We start from the raw sequence: 17,260 nt of genomic DNA, 5'->3' as shown, positions 1-17,260 counted from the left end.
CTTACAGGACAAGTTAAACAAAATGTATTGCCTGCAGCTTTAGATTAATCTTTAATGGAAGCAAAATGTTACCTCTTGATACCCTCAAGCAAAGTAGTTCTGCTCTAGCGCTCTTAATTCCTTAAATTGAGGCTACACAACTGTGCTGAGTAAAATGTCAAGAGAGAGCACACAAACACAGACGTCATAAAACACAGATGAAGATGCTTCATCATTAAAAGCCCTATTTTTATATGTCCCACTTCTGAAAGGGAATAAATGGTTAGGAAGCGGATTATTAATTCACTCTTTCATTTCTTGCAATGATCTCCAAGCTAGAATTTACAGACTTTCCAATAAGGAAGAGGAACAGGTTTGCAACTGAAGTCATATACAGTTTTGCTTTTAAAATGATTTGCCCATTTTTCTTGCTTATGTGAGTAGTAAGCATCTCTTATTTAAAATTTCTATTCCATAACTCAGTTCATGAATTCCAGAGGTGAGTCAACAATAACTGTCATAATTACATAATACCTTTAACACTTATAAATACGATAACCACAGAACATATGCACTACCATCAGCTAGAAGTGAAGTTTTTTTTAAAAAATGACAAATACCACACCTTGTGAACTCAAATCTCCTTCTATGTGGGGATTAGCCACAGAAAATACTGGTGTTCATGGGGCAAACAGTACTATGATTACACTGCAGAGTGAATTATTTAAATAAACTCATTTCTATAACCATGAAGTTGGAAGGAATATTGCAGGCCATTTAATCAAATCCCACTATTCAGTGCAGGATATCCATCCCTGACAGATGGCTCTGCAATCTTCAGACCTCCACAGAGGTTACTGCCCTCTTCCTAAGATTATCAGGTTCTCTTTTTAAACTGCTCTTACTCTTGGGAAGTTTCTCCTAATGTTCAATTGAAATCTAACCTAATCTAACTTAACCCCACTAGATCTAATTTTATCAGGACAAGTCTTCAATGTCTTCCATGTAATAGCCTTAGAGGTACCTTACAAGTGCTAACATGTCTTCCCTTAGCTTTCTCTTCTCCAACCTACTAAGTTCCTTCAACCTTTCCTCACAAAATTGTTTTCCAGACTTGCGTTCACCCATGTTGCCTTCCTCCTCAGAACACATTCCAATTTGGCTGCATCTTTTTTTTAATACAGATGAGGTCTAACTAGCATAGAATAGACAAGAACTATTACTTCTAATGACTTATTGAGAAAGGATCAGAGAATAGCATAAGAGGAAAATGGAATCTTGAAACTAATGGATCTCCCACAAGAACACAGCTCGGTCCTTCACAAATAAACTTCACCACGCTTCTGATGATCAAGCTATACTGCAGAGGAAAAATATAGAGAAAAGTTTCAGGTCCACGCAGAAGGATAGGAGGCTTATGGTTCAGCATCAGTTCTTTCTCATTCTAAGCAGAAGCCCTAGTTATACCTGCCCTAATCCTGAAACAATACAATACAGTTTGATCTGAGAAAGTTACAGGTAGTATAGGATCAGATCTGCTTGAAAAGGTGAATGTAGATTTTGTCATAGCCAAAGAAGTTTGAATAAAGAATATAAAAGAGCATTTCAAGGTCATCAACTCACCAGACATTTGCTATTGAAATATGAATTTCCCCACAATGAAACTAAAATAATCTTAAAGGAAATATAATAAAAGATAATTTAGCCAAGTACTGCAACCTACTTATTTACTGGCTGTACTGCTACACTTTTGTAGGCATATTTCTAGCATATAATCATCCTGTTACTTAAGAGGGAAATCTCAGGTAAAAAGGAACCAGCCCACTTTATTTTCTGGTTTAAAAGTTTAATATGAAAGTGCTAGTAAGTTTCCCTAATTGCAGCATCTTTCATTGCAGCATCTCAACACTAAAAAAAGACTCCATACAGATGTGCTGACAGAGGCAGACAGATAAGATTACTAGAAATCACTGAGCCATTTCTGAATATTTAAATGAGTATTATTCCAACCACTGGCCAGATGAGAGAGGGAATTAACATACTTTTTAAAGTGCCAACACATATTCACAAATGTACCCCAGAAAGATTCCAAAAACTACTACTGCAGAACCAAATAAAAAGGGAAAACATCTGAAAAGGGGGAAGAATGCATTTGAAGGACAAAAAGATGCTCACCTGTTAATATGCAGCAAATAAATGCATTTTAAAAGGAAGAGCAGAATAATGTCCACTATGGTGCTATTTAGGAAATATGCACCATTCAGCTGTTCCTTTCATTTGAAAGAGGTCTTTAGACAGGCTAATAGTTGCTGTGGCATATATTCAGAAGCAAGTGCACTCTTTAAGAATTCAGCAGCAAAATGTTAAAGTATGATTGAACCTATCTCAATGGGTGACAGAGTCCTTTAGAAGTTTTACTCATTAGTATTTTCTAAAAACTTCCAACCAAATCAGAATTGACATATGCATCTGTAGGAACCTTCCCAAAGTGAGCAATTCCTTCAGGTTTGAGAGTCTAACAGAATTACATGAATGGTTTTCTGCAACCCACTGATTCAGCTCTTATTCATACTGTAGACATAAATGTCATTTTCAATATTATTTTTCTTTAAATATAAATAATTTTCAAGAATCAACACTATAATCAATCAATCAATATTTTATTTCGGTCAAAGACCAGAAAATATCAGATATAAAACATAAAATCCAGATAATACATTTCCAGACCAGATACAAAATAAAATTGAGGTAACCAGTTTCCAAAGACTGTTTGTCCAAACCTTAATGTAAGTTCAAGTTAAAAAAACTGGAATAAAATTGAATAAAAGATAAAATCATTAATCCAAAGTTCCTATTTTTATTGCCCTACTTGTCCACGCCTTTTAACCACATAAGCACTGAATTTTGCCACCTCTCTGGTTATATTCGGATTGGCATCTTCTAATAGTCTTTCCATGGCACAATACTCAGGGCCAAGAAAAATTGATGTTGGAAGAGAGTCAAACAGTTTTGCCCTCATTTCTTTATGAGTGGGGCATCGTAAAAAAATATGCGTCAGGGTCTCTATTTCCCCCATATCACATGGAAAAAGCCTGTCGATATATGGAATTTTTTTATATCTGCCCTCAAGCACTGCTGAGGGAAGAGCATCACATCTGGTGAGTGTGAAAGCCCTCCTAAGTGACTGGCTGTCCAAGTTATATAGATAGGGGGAAGGGCCCAAAGTGTATTTAATGGATGGTTTGAGATTAAATTTGGGGAATGCTGTTATATCTTGTTGACGAGCCATATCTTGAACTCTCAGCTTGACTATAGTCTTAGCTGAGGACAAGTCTTGTGTCAAGAGAACACTAGGTGATATGCCTCTCTTGTGCAGGCCATCCCTAACTTCACACATCCATCTAGGTTGGAAAGAGTCTTGGGCTATTAGGGGCCAAAGTCCTTTAGGGTTTGTATAAACATTAAGCCATTGATAAACTGATAGTAAGAAAATTCTGTCAGCAACTTTCATTTGACCCGTCTCTAACCTTACAAAGGTATTCGGTACACCAGGCGGAACCTGTAGAATGGCTCTCAAGTATTTACTTTGGGTTCTCTCTAATGATATTGTTTGCCACTGTTTTTTGTTGTAATGTACACCGTACGTAAGTTGTGTCAGAATCTTTGCTTGGTATAGTTTAATGGCAGCTGGTACATAGTGCCCTCCCTTAGTACGAAAAAACCTTAAGACTGCCCCTGCTGTCCGCTCTGCGTTTCCCATCACCATTTTTATATGCTCCACATTCGAGCCTGTTGACTGAACCACAATCCCCAGGTAGTTGAACTTATCAACTTGTTCGATTTCTTTCCCTCTAACTTTCCAGATCCTCTTTTTAGGTTGATTACCAAAAGCTGTGACCTTGGTTTTGTCAAAGTTAATTGTCAGCTCGTCTTTTTCACAATATGCTGCAAAAGAGTATAATGCTCTTTTGAGACCTACAGGGGTTCTGGCCAAAAGGACCGCATCGTCAGCATATAACAATATAGGGAGATGTCGTGTGGCAAGCTTAGGAGGGTGTGTGTCTGTTTTCCTTAAGTGCTCCACTATACCATTGATATAATAGTTGAACAGGGAGGGAGCTAGAAGACATCCCTGTCTAACGCCTTTGTAAGTTCTTATTAGATCTGTCAGTAGGCCATTTGGGTTACATCTCACTCTCAAAGAGGAGTTGTCATGAAGAGCTCGAATAAGAAAATACAACCTTCTGTCAACACTATAATGTTTAACAATGCATCGAAGAGTTCAATTTTTCAATTTTACCAATATACTGATAGTCCTATTGTTTAAAGAGAGTGTTTCAAATCCATATATTTTCTTTGGATTATTACACAATTTTATTTTATGCCTTCACCTTCCAACTCTTTCCAGTTTCTCAGATGTCAGAAATTAAGATACATGCGCTGTGGTAGCCTATGGTACAGCAGTCTGCAACCGTTTCTCAATTATTTGGTATACTTGCAATTTTTAAAGTGAAGACATTTATATTTTCAAATTCCATAAGTGTGCCAAGTAGTACAATTTTATATAAAATAAGTTATAAATGTTGTATTTTATGTGGTTAAATCAGAAAAAGTAGTTGCATGTACTTTGTCCAATTTCCTTAAAGTCTGGTTTAAAATTTTTGGAATTTTTACATCTTAGTGAGAAATTAAAAAAAAGCAATTTCTACAAATAAATCAAAATGCAGTCAAATTAGGAGCTTAAGGGAACATACTGGACCTGGAAAAAGCCTGTCAACAACAGAAAAGGCCTTGGAACAGGTATAGATATAACACTGAAGAATTTTTAACAAGAAATGACAGACATAAAACACATTTTTACCAAAAGAACACATTTCTGTCCACCTTTCTTCAAAGTAGCTCAAGATTCAATTAAATTAAGACCAAGTGACTAGACCAAGGCTGCCGATTGACCTTTGTGAATGGGCATGGATTTGGACCTGGTTCTCCCTAGTAGGAGACAGTAACTACACTGGTTCTCCTGTTTTCTCGTCCTATAAACTGAAGACAGAGGTCACTTCCAAGGGAGAATTCTGAATTTACCAAAATAAAAGAAGCCTACCACTCAAAATTGCCTGATGGTTATTAATTGGGGGGTGAGGGGAATTATGCTACAATAGATTAATTAAATGCTATGCCTCTTTAAGAGAACAGTTCTGGAACTGATCATAGAATCATAAAATCATAGATCTGGAAGGAGTATATAGGTCATATAGTCCAGTCCCCTGCTCAATCCAGGATCAGTTAAAAGCGTCATTGACAAGTGTTCATTCAGCTGCTGCTTCAACATGGCCAGTGAGGGGGAGCTCAGGGTTCACTACTCCTCCAAATTTGGTGTCATTTTCAAGTTTAATTAGCATTCCCTCCACCTCTCATCCAGATAAAAATATTGCATAGTACTAGGCCCAGAATTTGTGAAACCCTACTGGACACCTCCCTCCAATCAGATAAAATACCACCAACTAACTACTCTTTGGATGTGGTTCTGCCACTAATTCCCTATCCATCTAACTATCCTGAAGTCTAGTCTGCAGTGCTCCAGTTTACCCATCAAAATTCCATAGGGAATCCTGTCAACAGTTTTACTGAAACCCAGGTAAATAACGTCAACAATGTTCCTGCTATTCAGTAAGGTCATAACTTGAGCCAAGAAGGAATGAAGTTTGGTTTGGTAGGACCTGCATGGACAAATCTGTGCTGACTTGCCCGGATCATCCTTTAAATGCTTACAGACTGACCCCTTTAAAATCTGCTTAAGTATCTTCTCTGGGACAGAGGTCAGACTGATTGGCCTTTAAATTCCTGGGACACCCCTCCTTCCTTCTTGGGAGATTGGGATAACGTTTGCCCTCCTCCAGTCTTGTAGCACATAGTCCATCCTCCAACAGATTTTGAAGATGATGAACAAAGATTCTGCAAGCTCTCTAGAAAGTTATTTGAGAGCTCTCAGGTGCATACCATCTGGCTTGGGAGATTTGTATTCATAAGTGAAACCAAGTGCCTCTCAACAACCTCTCTGTTCATGTCAACCAGCAATCTAGATTCTGTGCCTTTCCTACTAACATCTCTAAATGAGTCTTGAAGCAAAACAAGCATAGAGCCTTCCTGCTTTCTCTCCGTCCTCTGACACAGCAAATGGAGAAACTCTATTTTCACCCAACAGTGGGTCTATTGCCTCTTTTACCTTGCATTTGCTCCTCACATATCTGAAGACACTTTCTTGGTTGTAAACTTACTCTGAGTTTTGGCCTGTATAAGGATTGACCTACAATGCCTAGCAACATGCAGATGCTCTTCTTTAGAGGTATGTCTTTTCCTCCATTTCTTGAACATTTCCTTTATCTTCCCTCGCTCATCATGGGGGCCGTTTCCGCACGGCCTCCCTGTCGCCTCCACGCCGGCGAGAATTCCACCGGCGTGGAGGCGAAGGCCGTTCGCATGCACGCATGCGAGCGGCCGCAGCAGAGGCCGGCTAACGGCAGGCGGCTCCGCACGGAGCCGCCTCTTCTCCCTGGCCCGTCCCACCTCCAGGGGTCGGAGGACAGCGTGGGCGGGGCTTCGACGGCCAGCAGGCGACGACGGGGACAAGGTGAGTGGGATGGGCCAGGGAGACAGCGTGTTCCCGGCGGCGCGGTTCGCACCGCGCCGCCAGGAAGACGCTTTCCCCCCAACAACGACCCTTTAAAGGGTTGTTGTTTTGGGCGGCCTGGGGGGGGGGGGAAGCGCTGTCAGGTCGGCGCTGCTGCGTTGCAGCAGTGCCGCCTGTGCGAGCGGCGGCCTGGGGGCGGCGTTTTTACTGCCCCCAGGCCATCGTTTTTGGCCCATGCGGAAAGGGCCGGAGTCTTTGTTCATCCACATTGGCTTCTTGAATTCCCTACCCTATTTTCATCTTGTTGAAATAGTGCCGGCTGAGCTTGCAAGACCTCTTGTTCTAGGACAGCCAATCCTTCACTTCCAGTAGTCTTTGCCCAAGGAGTGACCCTTCAATATACCTCTGAGTTCATTAAAATCTTACTTACTAAAATCTAATATATGCAAAAGGAATTATATTAGAACAGTGCAAAAGGAATTCTAGGTGGACATGGCCATTTCCCCCTAAAGTCCCCACCACCTTCATCCCATCTAAAAATTCTTGCCTGTTTGGTTAATATTAAGTCAAGTATGGCTGATCCCCTTGTAGCTTCCTCCACCATTTGAAAAACTGAAATTTAGAAATTGAAACAAGATTGAAGAATGAAGCCACCCTACCTCACCTCACCCTTTCATCTTCCAGTACCAGACTCATGGAAGGAAAACATCTTAGCTCACTTAACTCTACGGTTTCCAGCTATGCTTGTATCTGAAGAATTGCATCCCGAGCTGCGAATGTATGGACCCATTTGAATAGAAGGAAATGTAAACAAGGTAGTCACAATTTAGCAGCAGTAACATTTTCATTCTGGTATCTCTGCTTCTCTATAAGACATCGTTTACACAATATATATACTTTCCTACAACTTTTAGTTATATGCCAGCTATAGTCTAAACACCACTACAGAAAACCAGGTGAATCAGCTGCATCCTAAAATTCTTCACGTGCAGGGATATGATATGTACTTGGTGACCTTTGCAAAACAAAAACAAGTTAACTGCAGTCTTCATGCTGAGAACAGATTAGAGGGTGTGTTTTTTAACGTAGTCTACCAGAGACATTTAAGAATGTTCTACACACTTCTAGATATAAAGAAATGGACAGTTCATCACAAACCACAAAGTGATTATTAGGCTTAGAAGCTATTTCATCCTAAACTACAACTTTTTAAAAAGCCAAATGATGCATACCTATTCCTAGACTGGATTAATGGCCTCCTTCCCAGTCCATGGAAATGTAGAACTATCCCATAACATTTTCAGTACCTAAACTGTAAAGGTAAAGGTAGTCTCCTGTGCAAGCACTGTTTCTGTGGGAGTTCACACAGTAAAGCCAGCAGGTAGGTATTATGCCTCCTTTCCCAATTATTCCAACAGAGACATGTAAAATTAAATACCTGCACCAATCATGGTTATTGGAGATTCAATGTATATCCATTCATCAGTGTATATGCCGGAATGAACAAAGATAAGTCCATCGAAGTGAGCTTCTTGAACCCCACCTAAAGCATCTTCAATGGTGTCATAGTACTAAGAGAAAACAAAGAAGAATTAAAAATAAATAATGATGGATAAAGCATACCTATGATCAATTAATGTAATGTAGAAATATACCAGCATATTCTCTCTTCCTTTATATCTTGCTGGGTTACTGTAGAAGTGTTCAGCAAATCCTGGCTTTACATGGGCTCCTTTGTACTAAAGATGGGGGAAAAAACTGAGATAAGCCTGTGGTAAAATATGACCAATTTTTTTTCAAAGCAAACAAGTGCAACATTGGACAGCTTCTGAGAATAGCTCATAGCACTCTAACATCAACCATGCTCTACAGATGTATCTAGACTCCAAGACTTTTTGCTTGCTTTAAGCACAACTGAGAAAATTGCACTAGAGAGCAGAGAAAGTGATGAAAGCTTATTTAAAACTTCCAACCCCACTTTGAGCACCGGAATTCCCACTATGATAATTCTGTTCTTAGGTTTAGAAGCTTAGAAACAATGAAGCTCATCCATGGGAAAATAGTGACTCTCCCTGACATTTGTCAGGAAACAGTACAAGACATGACCACCTATGTACACAAGCATAGATCCATCATACTTGGCAAATTACAGATCTGGCAACCTTTGCACATCTTCCTCTTACCTTCAGATACTGAGGCAAGAGAAATGTCTGTTCCATCTGGCCCAAGAATTATCTCCTCATTCAGTGATCTAAGCAATTTCTGCCCCAAAGATAAAGGCAGATTTTACTTGATCCTAACTGGAAAAAACTGGAACAATTTATGCGACCTCCTCCTACCTTTCCTGGCCAATAACAGTTATAATACTCAATACAGGCTCTATGCATAACACTAAATGTGATATTCCCTACAATCTACAGTAGACAGATCAGAAGGGAGAAGAGGAAGAAGGAAAGGCACATAAAAGCAGTAGAGAGCAAAGTGAAAGGATCAACAATGGTTAACAAAAGTTGTGGAAGAGATGAAAATATACTGGTACAGCAAAAGTTGCCAATAACTGTTCCTTTAGGAGGAACTATGAACAAAGCTGGGCACCAGTGGATAGCTGCCATGGGGACATCCAGGGACAAACGCTCCAGGCACCCCTGTAGGAGTCATGTGGGGAAGGGGGTGGAAAAATCCCCCCCCCACACTTCCGGGAAGGAGGAGGGATGTGGCTGGGCCTCGGCGCAACATGTGCGTGCCGTCCAGGCCAAGGCCTGCCCGGGTGGCGTGCACAGGCCGCGCTGAGGTCCAGCCATGCCCCTCTACTTCCCGGAAGTGGCTGGGCCTCCCCCCCCCCCGAGCTCGCAAGGTCTCCTGGGAAGTGTAGTTCCCACCAGGATATTTTTGCAGCCACCTGAACTCAGGTAAGTGGGGGGGAGGTGTCGCCGTGGCGGCGGGGGAGGGGGGGGGGCCTGGGCGCCATTTTGCCCCAGGCAACTTGTTATGTGTAGAAAGACAAGGATCTACGTTGACCATTGAGGATCCTACGTTATCACAGTCACCATTCCTTGGAAATCTTACCCTTCAACACTTCTGTTTTCTGAAGGCATTGTAAAAGTAGACTTGACAGTGTTTAAGAACAACCATAATGCTGAAAAAGTTCTGCGATATTCTGCCTGGGATAAATTACATCATGCAACTGCCTCAGTCAGGAACAGGAAAACTCCTGATATAGCAGGTTCTACTTTCTACTGCACTAAGAATAATTACATAAATTTAGGAACTTATTCTTAGTGCAATAGTGGTTGACACAGTGTGCATGATGCAATATATTTACAATTACTAGATGCCTGGAGACAGTTAAACCTCAATGCCTAGTATTTTACATCATACTCTATACTTACTCATATTCAAGATTACATTTTTTCTTGTTTCATTAACAATCACGGCAAAACACTAAGATATTTAAGATCTGTGCCAGTGTATGTGCAGATTATGCTCTGGTCATTATTTCACTAGAACATACAGGAAACACTCCTGAATAATGGAGACTGAAGAGCTGGCTACTAATAAAACAGAAGATAAACTTGTTCAGGACAATAAGAGGAGATGGAGAGCATGCTTGGCTCAAAGAGGTAAGGAATCTTAAGTGCAGTAATTTGAGAGGCTTATTTGAAGCATGGGAGTGTAGGTTTCCCATCAAGAAACTGATGACCTGTAGCCCACTTTTCCTACCCCTGAGAAACTGAGTAGTGAGAAAAAAACCTGAGTAATGATAAAAAATGGCTTCCACAGTGATGCTCTAGGAATTTCCTCTAAACTCTATGAGCTCTACCATATAGATTAAGCGAAATTCCTAGAGATTCACCTGGAATTGAATCACAACCTCCCCAGGTATCACCCACCAAATTCTCCCAGCATGTGAATGTACTAGGAACTCTAGGGGGCTGAAATGTCACATGAGTGAGTGAACTGGAATGTCACTGATGATATTCTAAAAAATCAACTGAAGAGGGAACAAGAAACACAAAAGCACAAGTGCCCAAGAAATCCACAGACGAGTGAAGGGAAATTCCCACATCTCACATTTCTCCTCAGCCTTTCAGCAACTGAAGCATTCTAAGCAACATGAAATAATATTGACTAAAAGTGTTTTAAAAGATATTTATACCAGTTGCTGAAAGCTTTCCTTCCAGGGATTTGGGTGCTCATACTCTTCTGGATTAATCTGATAAAATTTCCCAGGTTCAGGATGCATCATTGGACGTGTATACTCAAATACTTCCATATAAAGTCTTTTCCTGAACATAGAAAGGCACACAAAAATATAAAAGACATGTACAAAGATAGTCTGAGGCGCACTGATGTCTAACAATATATCTCAATGTTATGTTATTGGAGTAAGACTAGAATGCATGCAAAGGATTAAGCATATGCTTAACATACCTTAGAGGAACTTTGCTGAACAGGCAATAGTCAACTTTACACCATTAATTGATTTTCCTTTTCTTCACAATTATTATCATATACTAACGGTTTAAATCATTATACCTAATTCTCAACATGTCCCCAGCTGCGGATCCTTGAATCTGGAAATTGGGGCCACATTTGCGCATATTTTTCAAGCATATTTCCACAATCATAAAAGTACAGCTTGGTTTCTATAGAAAACAGCAGATTCCGTACAAAATCCGTATGACCAGAATGTGAGAAAATCTGCACACTTAAAACATTTAAATACCAGACAAAAACAGTTGCACTGTTTCAACACTGTGTAGCACTTCTGATGAAATTCAACTACCTGTTTGCATTCAAGGTAATTAGAAAGCCATGCTAGAAATTCAATTTTCTATTGTGCTTCCCATAGGCAATATATTTCAGCGTAATCAGAATACTTTTTTCACTTACCACAAAATAGGATCATTAGCTAGTTCACTGAAGCGCTTACATACACAAGCTGCTCTACAAAGATCCTGCTCCAGCAAGTAAGAAAATATTTTCAAAACCACTTCATCTGGTAACTTCTCTTGAAGATATTGTTCTGCAGGTGCTGCTATTAAAATATAAAACATGGATAATATTATTCATGTTCCTAACCTACTTATGGTATTTCCAAAAAGACAGCCAATGAAACATAAATAATCCAGCAGAATATTTGGACAAAAAATCATTTTATTCATGTTTTCTATTTAAATAGGCTCTTGTACTCTTGTCACTAGATTTAATGGGCTTAAGTTACAGCAGGGTGCATTTTGGTGGAACATTAAAAGAAAATTCCTAAATGTAAGAATAACTCTATAATGGAGCCTAGAGGGAACTCTCCCTTGTCAAGGCTGGACAGCTGTCTGGAATTCTCTAGCTTTAAATTTCATCCACTGACCAGGGGGTGGAACTAAATGGTCTATGAGGCCCTTTACTACAATTCTAAACTGATGTCACTATATGGAACTGTACATGGCTGCCTCAGAGATATTGAGCTTAAAAGCTTTCCTTCTAGCATTTTCCATAGCATTAGGAGCTCTTCCTCCAATTCAAGCTCACTCTTCCTGCCTAAACTGATACATGACCAGGGAGGGGGGTAACACCCCATCCCAAAGTCCTTCGCTCACCACAATGGAGGCAAAAATGAGAGATCTGTGAGAAGCAGCCAGCAGTTGGGAAAGGAGGCAGGGATGTGTAACTGCACAGAAGGCCATTCAATGAAAACAGTTACAAGTAAGTAAAGCCCTGTTTTCATATTTGTGGCTTCTGTGCAGTCCCACATAAAAGGGACTGCACAGCTCATTTGATAATCTGGAGGAGAATGTGGGCTGGCTAGCAAAATAACCTTCACAGTAGTGCTTTTCCCTCAGCTGCCTCATTTATGGCAATCAACATCTACCCAGTAGTGCCTCATGAACATGGATGGGATGGGCCAATTCACCTCCTTGCAGACCTCAGCAATGGAGACCATGCCCAGAATCAATGCAAAAGACATTTGTGCCTTGGTGGAACATTCACTGAAAAGGGGTGAGGAGTCTGAGATCTGACATGTGTATGCTTGATGTCAAACACTACTCACTGGGATACTATCTGTGATGAAGGGACCCAAACTTTATTGGGGCTAGAGAAGCAGACAAATACTGGTCTTGAAGCAAGTCCTTTTTCCTTTGTAAACAGAAAAGCAATGTTCTTTTGCCATTTAGGGAACGGAGAGCATGTTTATAAAAGAGAGAGGGAAAATAACTGGCAAAGTAATATCTTGCAAGAGTTGGAAAGGTGAGACTAACTTAGGGAGGCATGCTAGACTTGGCCTGAGAACCATCTTGTCTGCTAGGAACCTAGTGAAAGGGGGATCTGACCTCAGGACTCTTAGCTTTCCCACTCTGTGGGCTGAGGTTACAAGAAAAGTTGTCCTGAATGAAAAGAACGACAACTCACACGTGGCCATGGGTTCAAACGTTTTATGTATCAACAATGACAAACTGAAGACAAACTCTATTGTGGGATAAGGGGAAAATTGAAGTGTAAAGGTTCAACAACCTTCTCAGGAACTGCTAGGCATAATATTGGGAAAAATAGAAGCACCATTCCATTGTGCAATCAAATAATGCAGCTAGATGATCTTTATAGAGAACACCGATAAACAGATTTCTTTTAAGCAGCAAATGGGAAAAATATGAGATAGATCACAAGTCTGTGGTAATATTTTCTGCTCCTGTGGCCAGAGCACAAACCTCTTCCACTTGTAGCCATAAGACACACAATCACGGGGTTTGCATGCTGATGTTAAAATGTGTGCTATCCTACAAGGCAAGGATCCTGAAATACCACCCTCCAGGTTTTCAGATGTATTGTGGAAGTACACTGGGCCAAGTGAAGGTGGTCTTCTTCTGGGAGAGGAAGATACTGCCCTGGAAAGATCCTGCAGGGTCATGAGCCACAGTTGACAAGTCAGAAAGCAGATATCAGTATGCAGGAAGATCTGTTTCGTCAAAACCATGGTTAGGATAGGAAAGGGCGGGAAAGGAATAAAATAAGAAAACTGATTGTCTGAATTAGAATGCATCCACATGCATCCTGAAGGTCTGAAAGACGCAAAAAATAGGACAAAAGTATTGATCCACCAGATTCCGATTGTAGTTCATAGAACCAGATCTGCTGAGGTTGGCTTGGTGATGTTGGCTTGCGCTTCTGGAAAGCCAACAACTTCTAGGAATCACTCATTTCCATCTGCAACACACTTCTGAACAATATGCTTCTGAACCCGTGCACCCTTGCTTAATAAGGTACAACTTTGTATTATCGGTAGCTATCTGCCCCCTCTTAACCTACAGAAGGGTATCAAATTAGTTTTGGCATATCCCAAGCATATCCCAAGCCGGTCCCCTCCCAAGCAGGGGATGCATCAAAGGCAAAGTGAATGTCATGAGGCTAACGGCCACTCCCTAGAGTGGCCCTAGATCTTGAGGGTCACCAACTGAGAGAGCTGACTACTGTCTGAGGCACAGAGAAGTGTGTTTGCTAAGAGAGGCAAGAAGGATGAAGGTGTTGAAGGAACCAGATCAGCAGAGGTTTCGTACACAGCCTAGTGAATGGAACTACCACTGTGGTTGATTCTATAATTCTCTGATTGACTCTGGATTCTCTGAAAATGCCAGCTGAAGCCTGAAGGGAATCCAGGACTGCTCCCATAAAAGCTACAGAGCAAGCTGGCTATATTTTGGATTTTTCCACATTCACTACTAGATCTAAGAGTTCAGGGTAGACATGGACATACAGAGAGAATTTAGCCTGCTCCACAAAAAGACTGTCATCTAAGTATAGATAAACTGTGCATCCCTAAATGTACTACTACCACTACCTCAAATTTTGTGAAGACTCGTGAACATGGCCAACCCAAAGATGAACACTGTATACTGGAAGGCCTCTTCCCCACACTGGACGCTAATGAATTTCCTGTAATCTGTGTGGACAGAAATGTGGAAGCGGACCAGTACTGAAAACCAGCAACCTCCAACAGTAAGGAAATCTCATCAGATGGTGTGACTGTGAGTAATTCCACTGGCTCCCGGTAGAATTCCAGATCATCTTCAAGGTGTTGGTGCTGATCTTTAAGGCCCTTTGCGGCCTGGGGCCTTCATACCTTCATGACCGTCTTCATGACCATATGTCCCAGTTAGGCATTCTCCCCGTCCCTCAATGATGCAGCTAGCCTCTACCCGGGCCAGGGCTTTTACGGCCCTGGCCCTTGCCTGGTGGAACACTCTCCCTTCAACTGTTGGGGCCCTGTGGGACCTTGGTGAGTTCTGCAGGTCCTGTAAAACTATCTTGCAAGTTCCACTAGGCTTTGGGGAGGCTGGCTGTGGACTGTCTGTTCCCTCCTTTTGATGCTCATGTAACATCTACTGCAACTTCTCCGGCACTTCGCCGGTCCCCTCCCAAGCATGGGACTGGGCACCGCCAGTGAATGGGGGATGCTGCTACTGTTTTAACTGTTTAATGGGTTATTTATATTTCTGTATTTTATGTTATATTGTTTCTTTGCCTTTGGCCTTGTTGTACACCACCCAGGTTGGGCAGTATATGAAATTTAACAACAACAACAACAAAAATAAAAGACCTGGCAACCATAATGAGGGATGTAAACATGGCATTGATGACAATTGAAACAACATCCATTAAACAAACTAATCAGCTCATGTACAGTGTGGCACTAGTGGCCACTTGAGAACTGGGCATTGAAATACCTGAACCCAAGATAAATCAACCACCAAAACCAAAGTGGAAAATTAGACTGGAACACAAGATCAAAAAACTAAGAACAGATGCCAGTAACATAAAAAAAAAATGAAAGAACAAAGATTAAAGAATGGCAAGATCATGAAAGAATTAATTAGAAGGTACTGGCTAGACACTAGAACAACTGAAGAAGGACTGGAGATCACCAAACAGCAAACAGCCACAGCGAGAAAAATTGAAAGATATGAAGCAAGAAACATTCAATACAGACAAAATCAGCAATTTTGTTCAGACCAAAGGCATTTCTACCAAAGCCTCCACACAAAGATCAATGTTGAAAGCAAAAAGCCAGAGAAAAATGCAACACTTCAGTTTTGGAAAGATCCGTGGGAAAATGAGAAAGATTACAACAGAAAGGCGCAGTGGATAGAAGATTTTGAGAAAGAAGTTGGCCAAAAACAAATGTGGAAAATTAGACTGGAACACAAGTGGAAAATTAGGAGCTGGAAAAAAAGGAGCTGGAAATAACAACTGATATGATAACAAATCAAAGCAAGAAAGGAGAAATTTGTTATCATATCAACTGATATGATAACAAATCAAAGCAACAAAAAAAGGAGCTGGAAATAACAACTGATATGATAACAAATCAAAGCAAGAAAGTGAAAAACTGGACAGCACTAGGACATGATCAATTGCATGGTTTCTGGCTCAAATACCTAACCAGTTTGCACCTGACAATGGCCAAGCAATGAAGCCATACAAAATGTTAAAATCTATCAATGACTAACAACTGGGAAGACATACTTGATTCAGAAAGATCCAGCCAAAGGAGCAACACCTGGAAATTATAGGCCAATAACATGTTTACCCACAATGCTCAAACTGCTCACTGGCATAATAGCAGATAACATCATGGACTACTTGGAAGCAAATAGCATCCTGCCAGTGGAGCAAAAGGGGAACAAAAAAAGGAGCAGGGGTACAAAAGATTAACCCCTGATAGACAAAATGATAATAGAGAACTGCAAGAATGGAAGAACAAATTTGCATATGGTCTGGATTGATTACAAGAAGGCATTTGACTCACTGCCCCATAGTTGGATCATGAAATGCTTGGAAACAATTGGCATCAGTGAAAACATTCGAGTATTCACTGGAAATGAAAACTTTGGAACAGTCAACATTAAGCGAGGAATTTTCCAAGGTGAATTTTCCAAGGTGATTCACTATCACCTTTACTGTTTATCATTGCCATAATCCCACTAACAGTAATTTTAAAGAAAACAAAGTTGGGCTATCAAATGGCCAAAACTTGGAAAAAAACCTCTCATTTGCTGTACATGGATGATTGGAAGCTGTATGGGAAGATTTTAGCAGGGGCTAGTTGACATCTTTTGTTCTCAGACTCTGCGCACCTCATGATGTGAGGAAGGAGCATACAAACTTAAGAACCAACAACTTTTAAATCCACAAAGAGACTCCACTTAGTAATTAATGGGTTTGATCCTGCCTGTATATCAGTGGGGACAGTGTGTGTGTTTGGTGGACCAATTCCCCCCCTCCAGGGGCAGCCCAAAATACCTCTCTAAAATCCCATTCCGGGGCACAGGGAATCCCATTCCGGGGCACCAGTTGGGGGAGGTTTGATGAAATTGCCTCCCTTGTGCCTGTGGAAAACTTAAATGGGATCCAGTTCTTCCATACATTCTTCATTATTGTTCAGATTACTGCAGAAGCCTTCTTGCTGTTCCCTGAATGTTCTGAGGTTCAGTGCAACAGAACTTGGGGAAAAAAGAATCAGTTTGCTACTTGCAATTGTGTTGGGCCTCAATCAACTACTGTCATTTGAGCTGCTAAAGCAAGCTTCCTGGATGGGAAGAGCACATCATTTGTGTCAGTTACAATACCTAAGCTCAAATTCGTTTCCCTCTGTGAAAAAGAGAA

The 17,260-nt window shown here is 40.8% G+C and overlaps 1 protein-coding gene across 2 annotated transcripts in view; it reads right to left on the bottom strand.

The window, feature by feature from the left end:
• Positions 1-17,260, bottom strand: part of FBXO11 (F-box protein 11) — a 51,708-nt gene that overhangs the window by 25,917 nt on the left and 8,531 nt on the right. Inside the window, exons 3-6 of one of the 2 annotated variants that reach the window (XM_048519333.1) lie at positions 11,501-11,645; positions 10,764-10,893; positions 8,263-8,346; positions 8,046-8,178 (exon numbers count right to left, since the gene is read on the bottom strand). In XM_048519333.1, the coding sequence (XP_048375290.1) occupies positions 8,046-8,178; positions 8,263-8,346; positions 10,764-10,893; positions 11,501-11,645 (492 nt within the window). The remainder of the gene's footprint in view (positions 1-8,045; positions 8,179-8,262; positions 8,347-10,763; positions 10,894-11,500; positions 11,646-17,260) is intronic. The other variant, XM_048519341.1, reaches the window with a different exon arrangement.

The sequence above is a fragment of the Sphaerodactylus townsendi genome, linkage group LG01, assembly GCF_021028975.2.
Source record: "Sphaerodactylus townsendi isolate TG3544 linkage group LG01, MPM_Stown_v2.3, whole genome shotgun sequence".
NCBI classification, from domain to species: domain Eukaryota; kingdom Metazoa; phylum Chordata; class Lepidosauria; order Squamata; family Sphaerodactylidae; genus Sphaerodactylus; species Sphaerodactylus townsendi.
The sequence above is the reverse complement of the archived record's forward strand: the minus strand, read 5'-3'. Positions and strand labels throughout refer to the sequence as shown.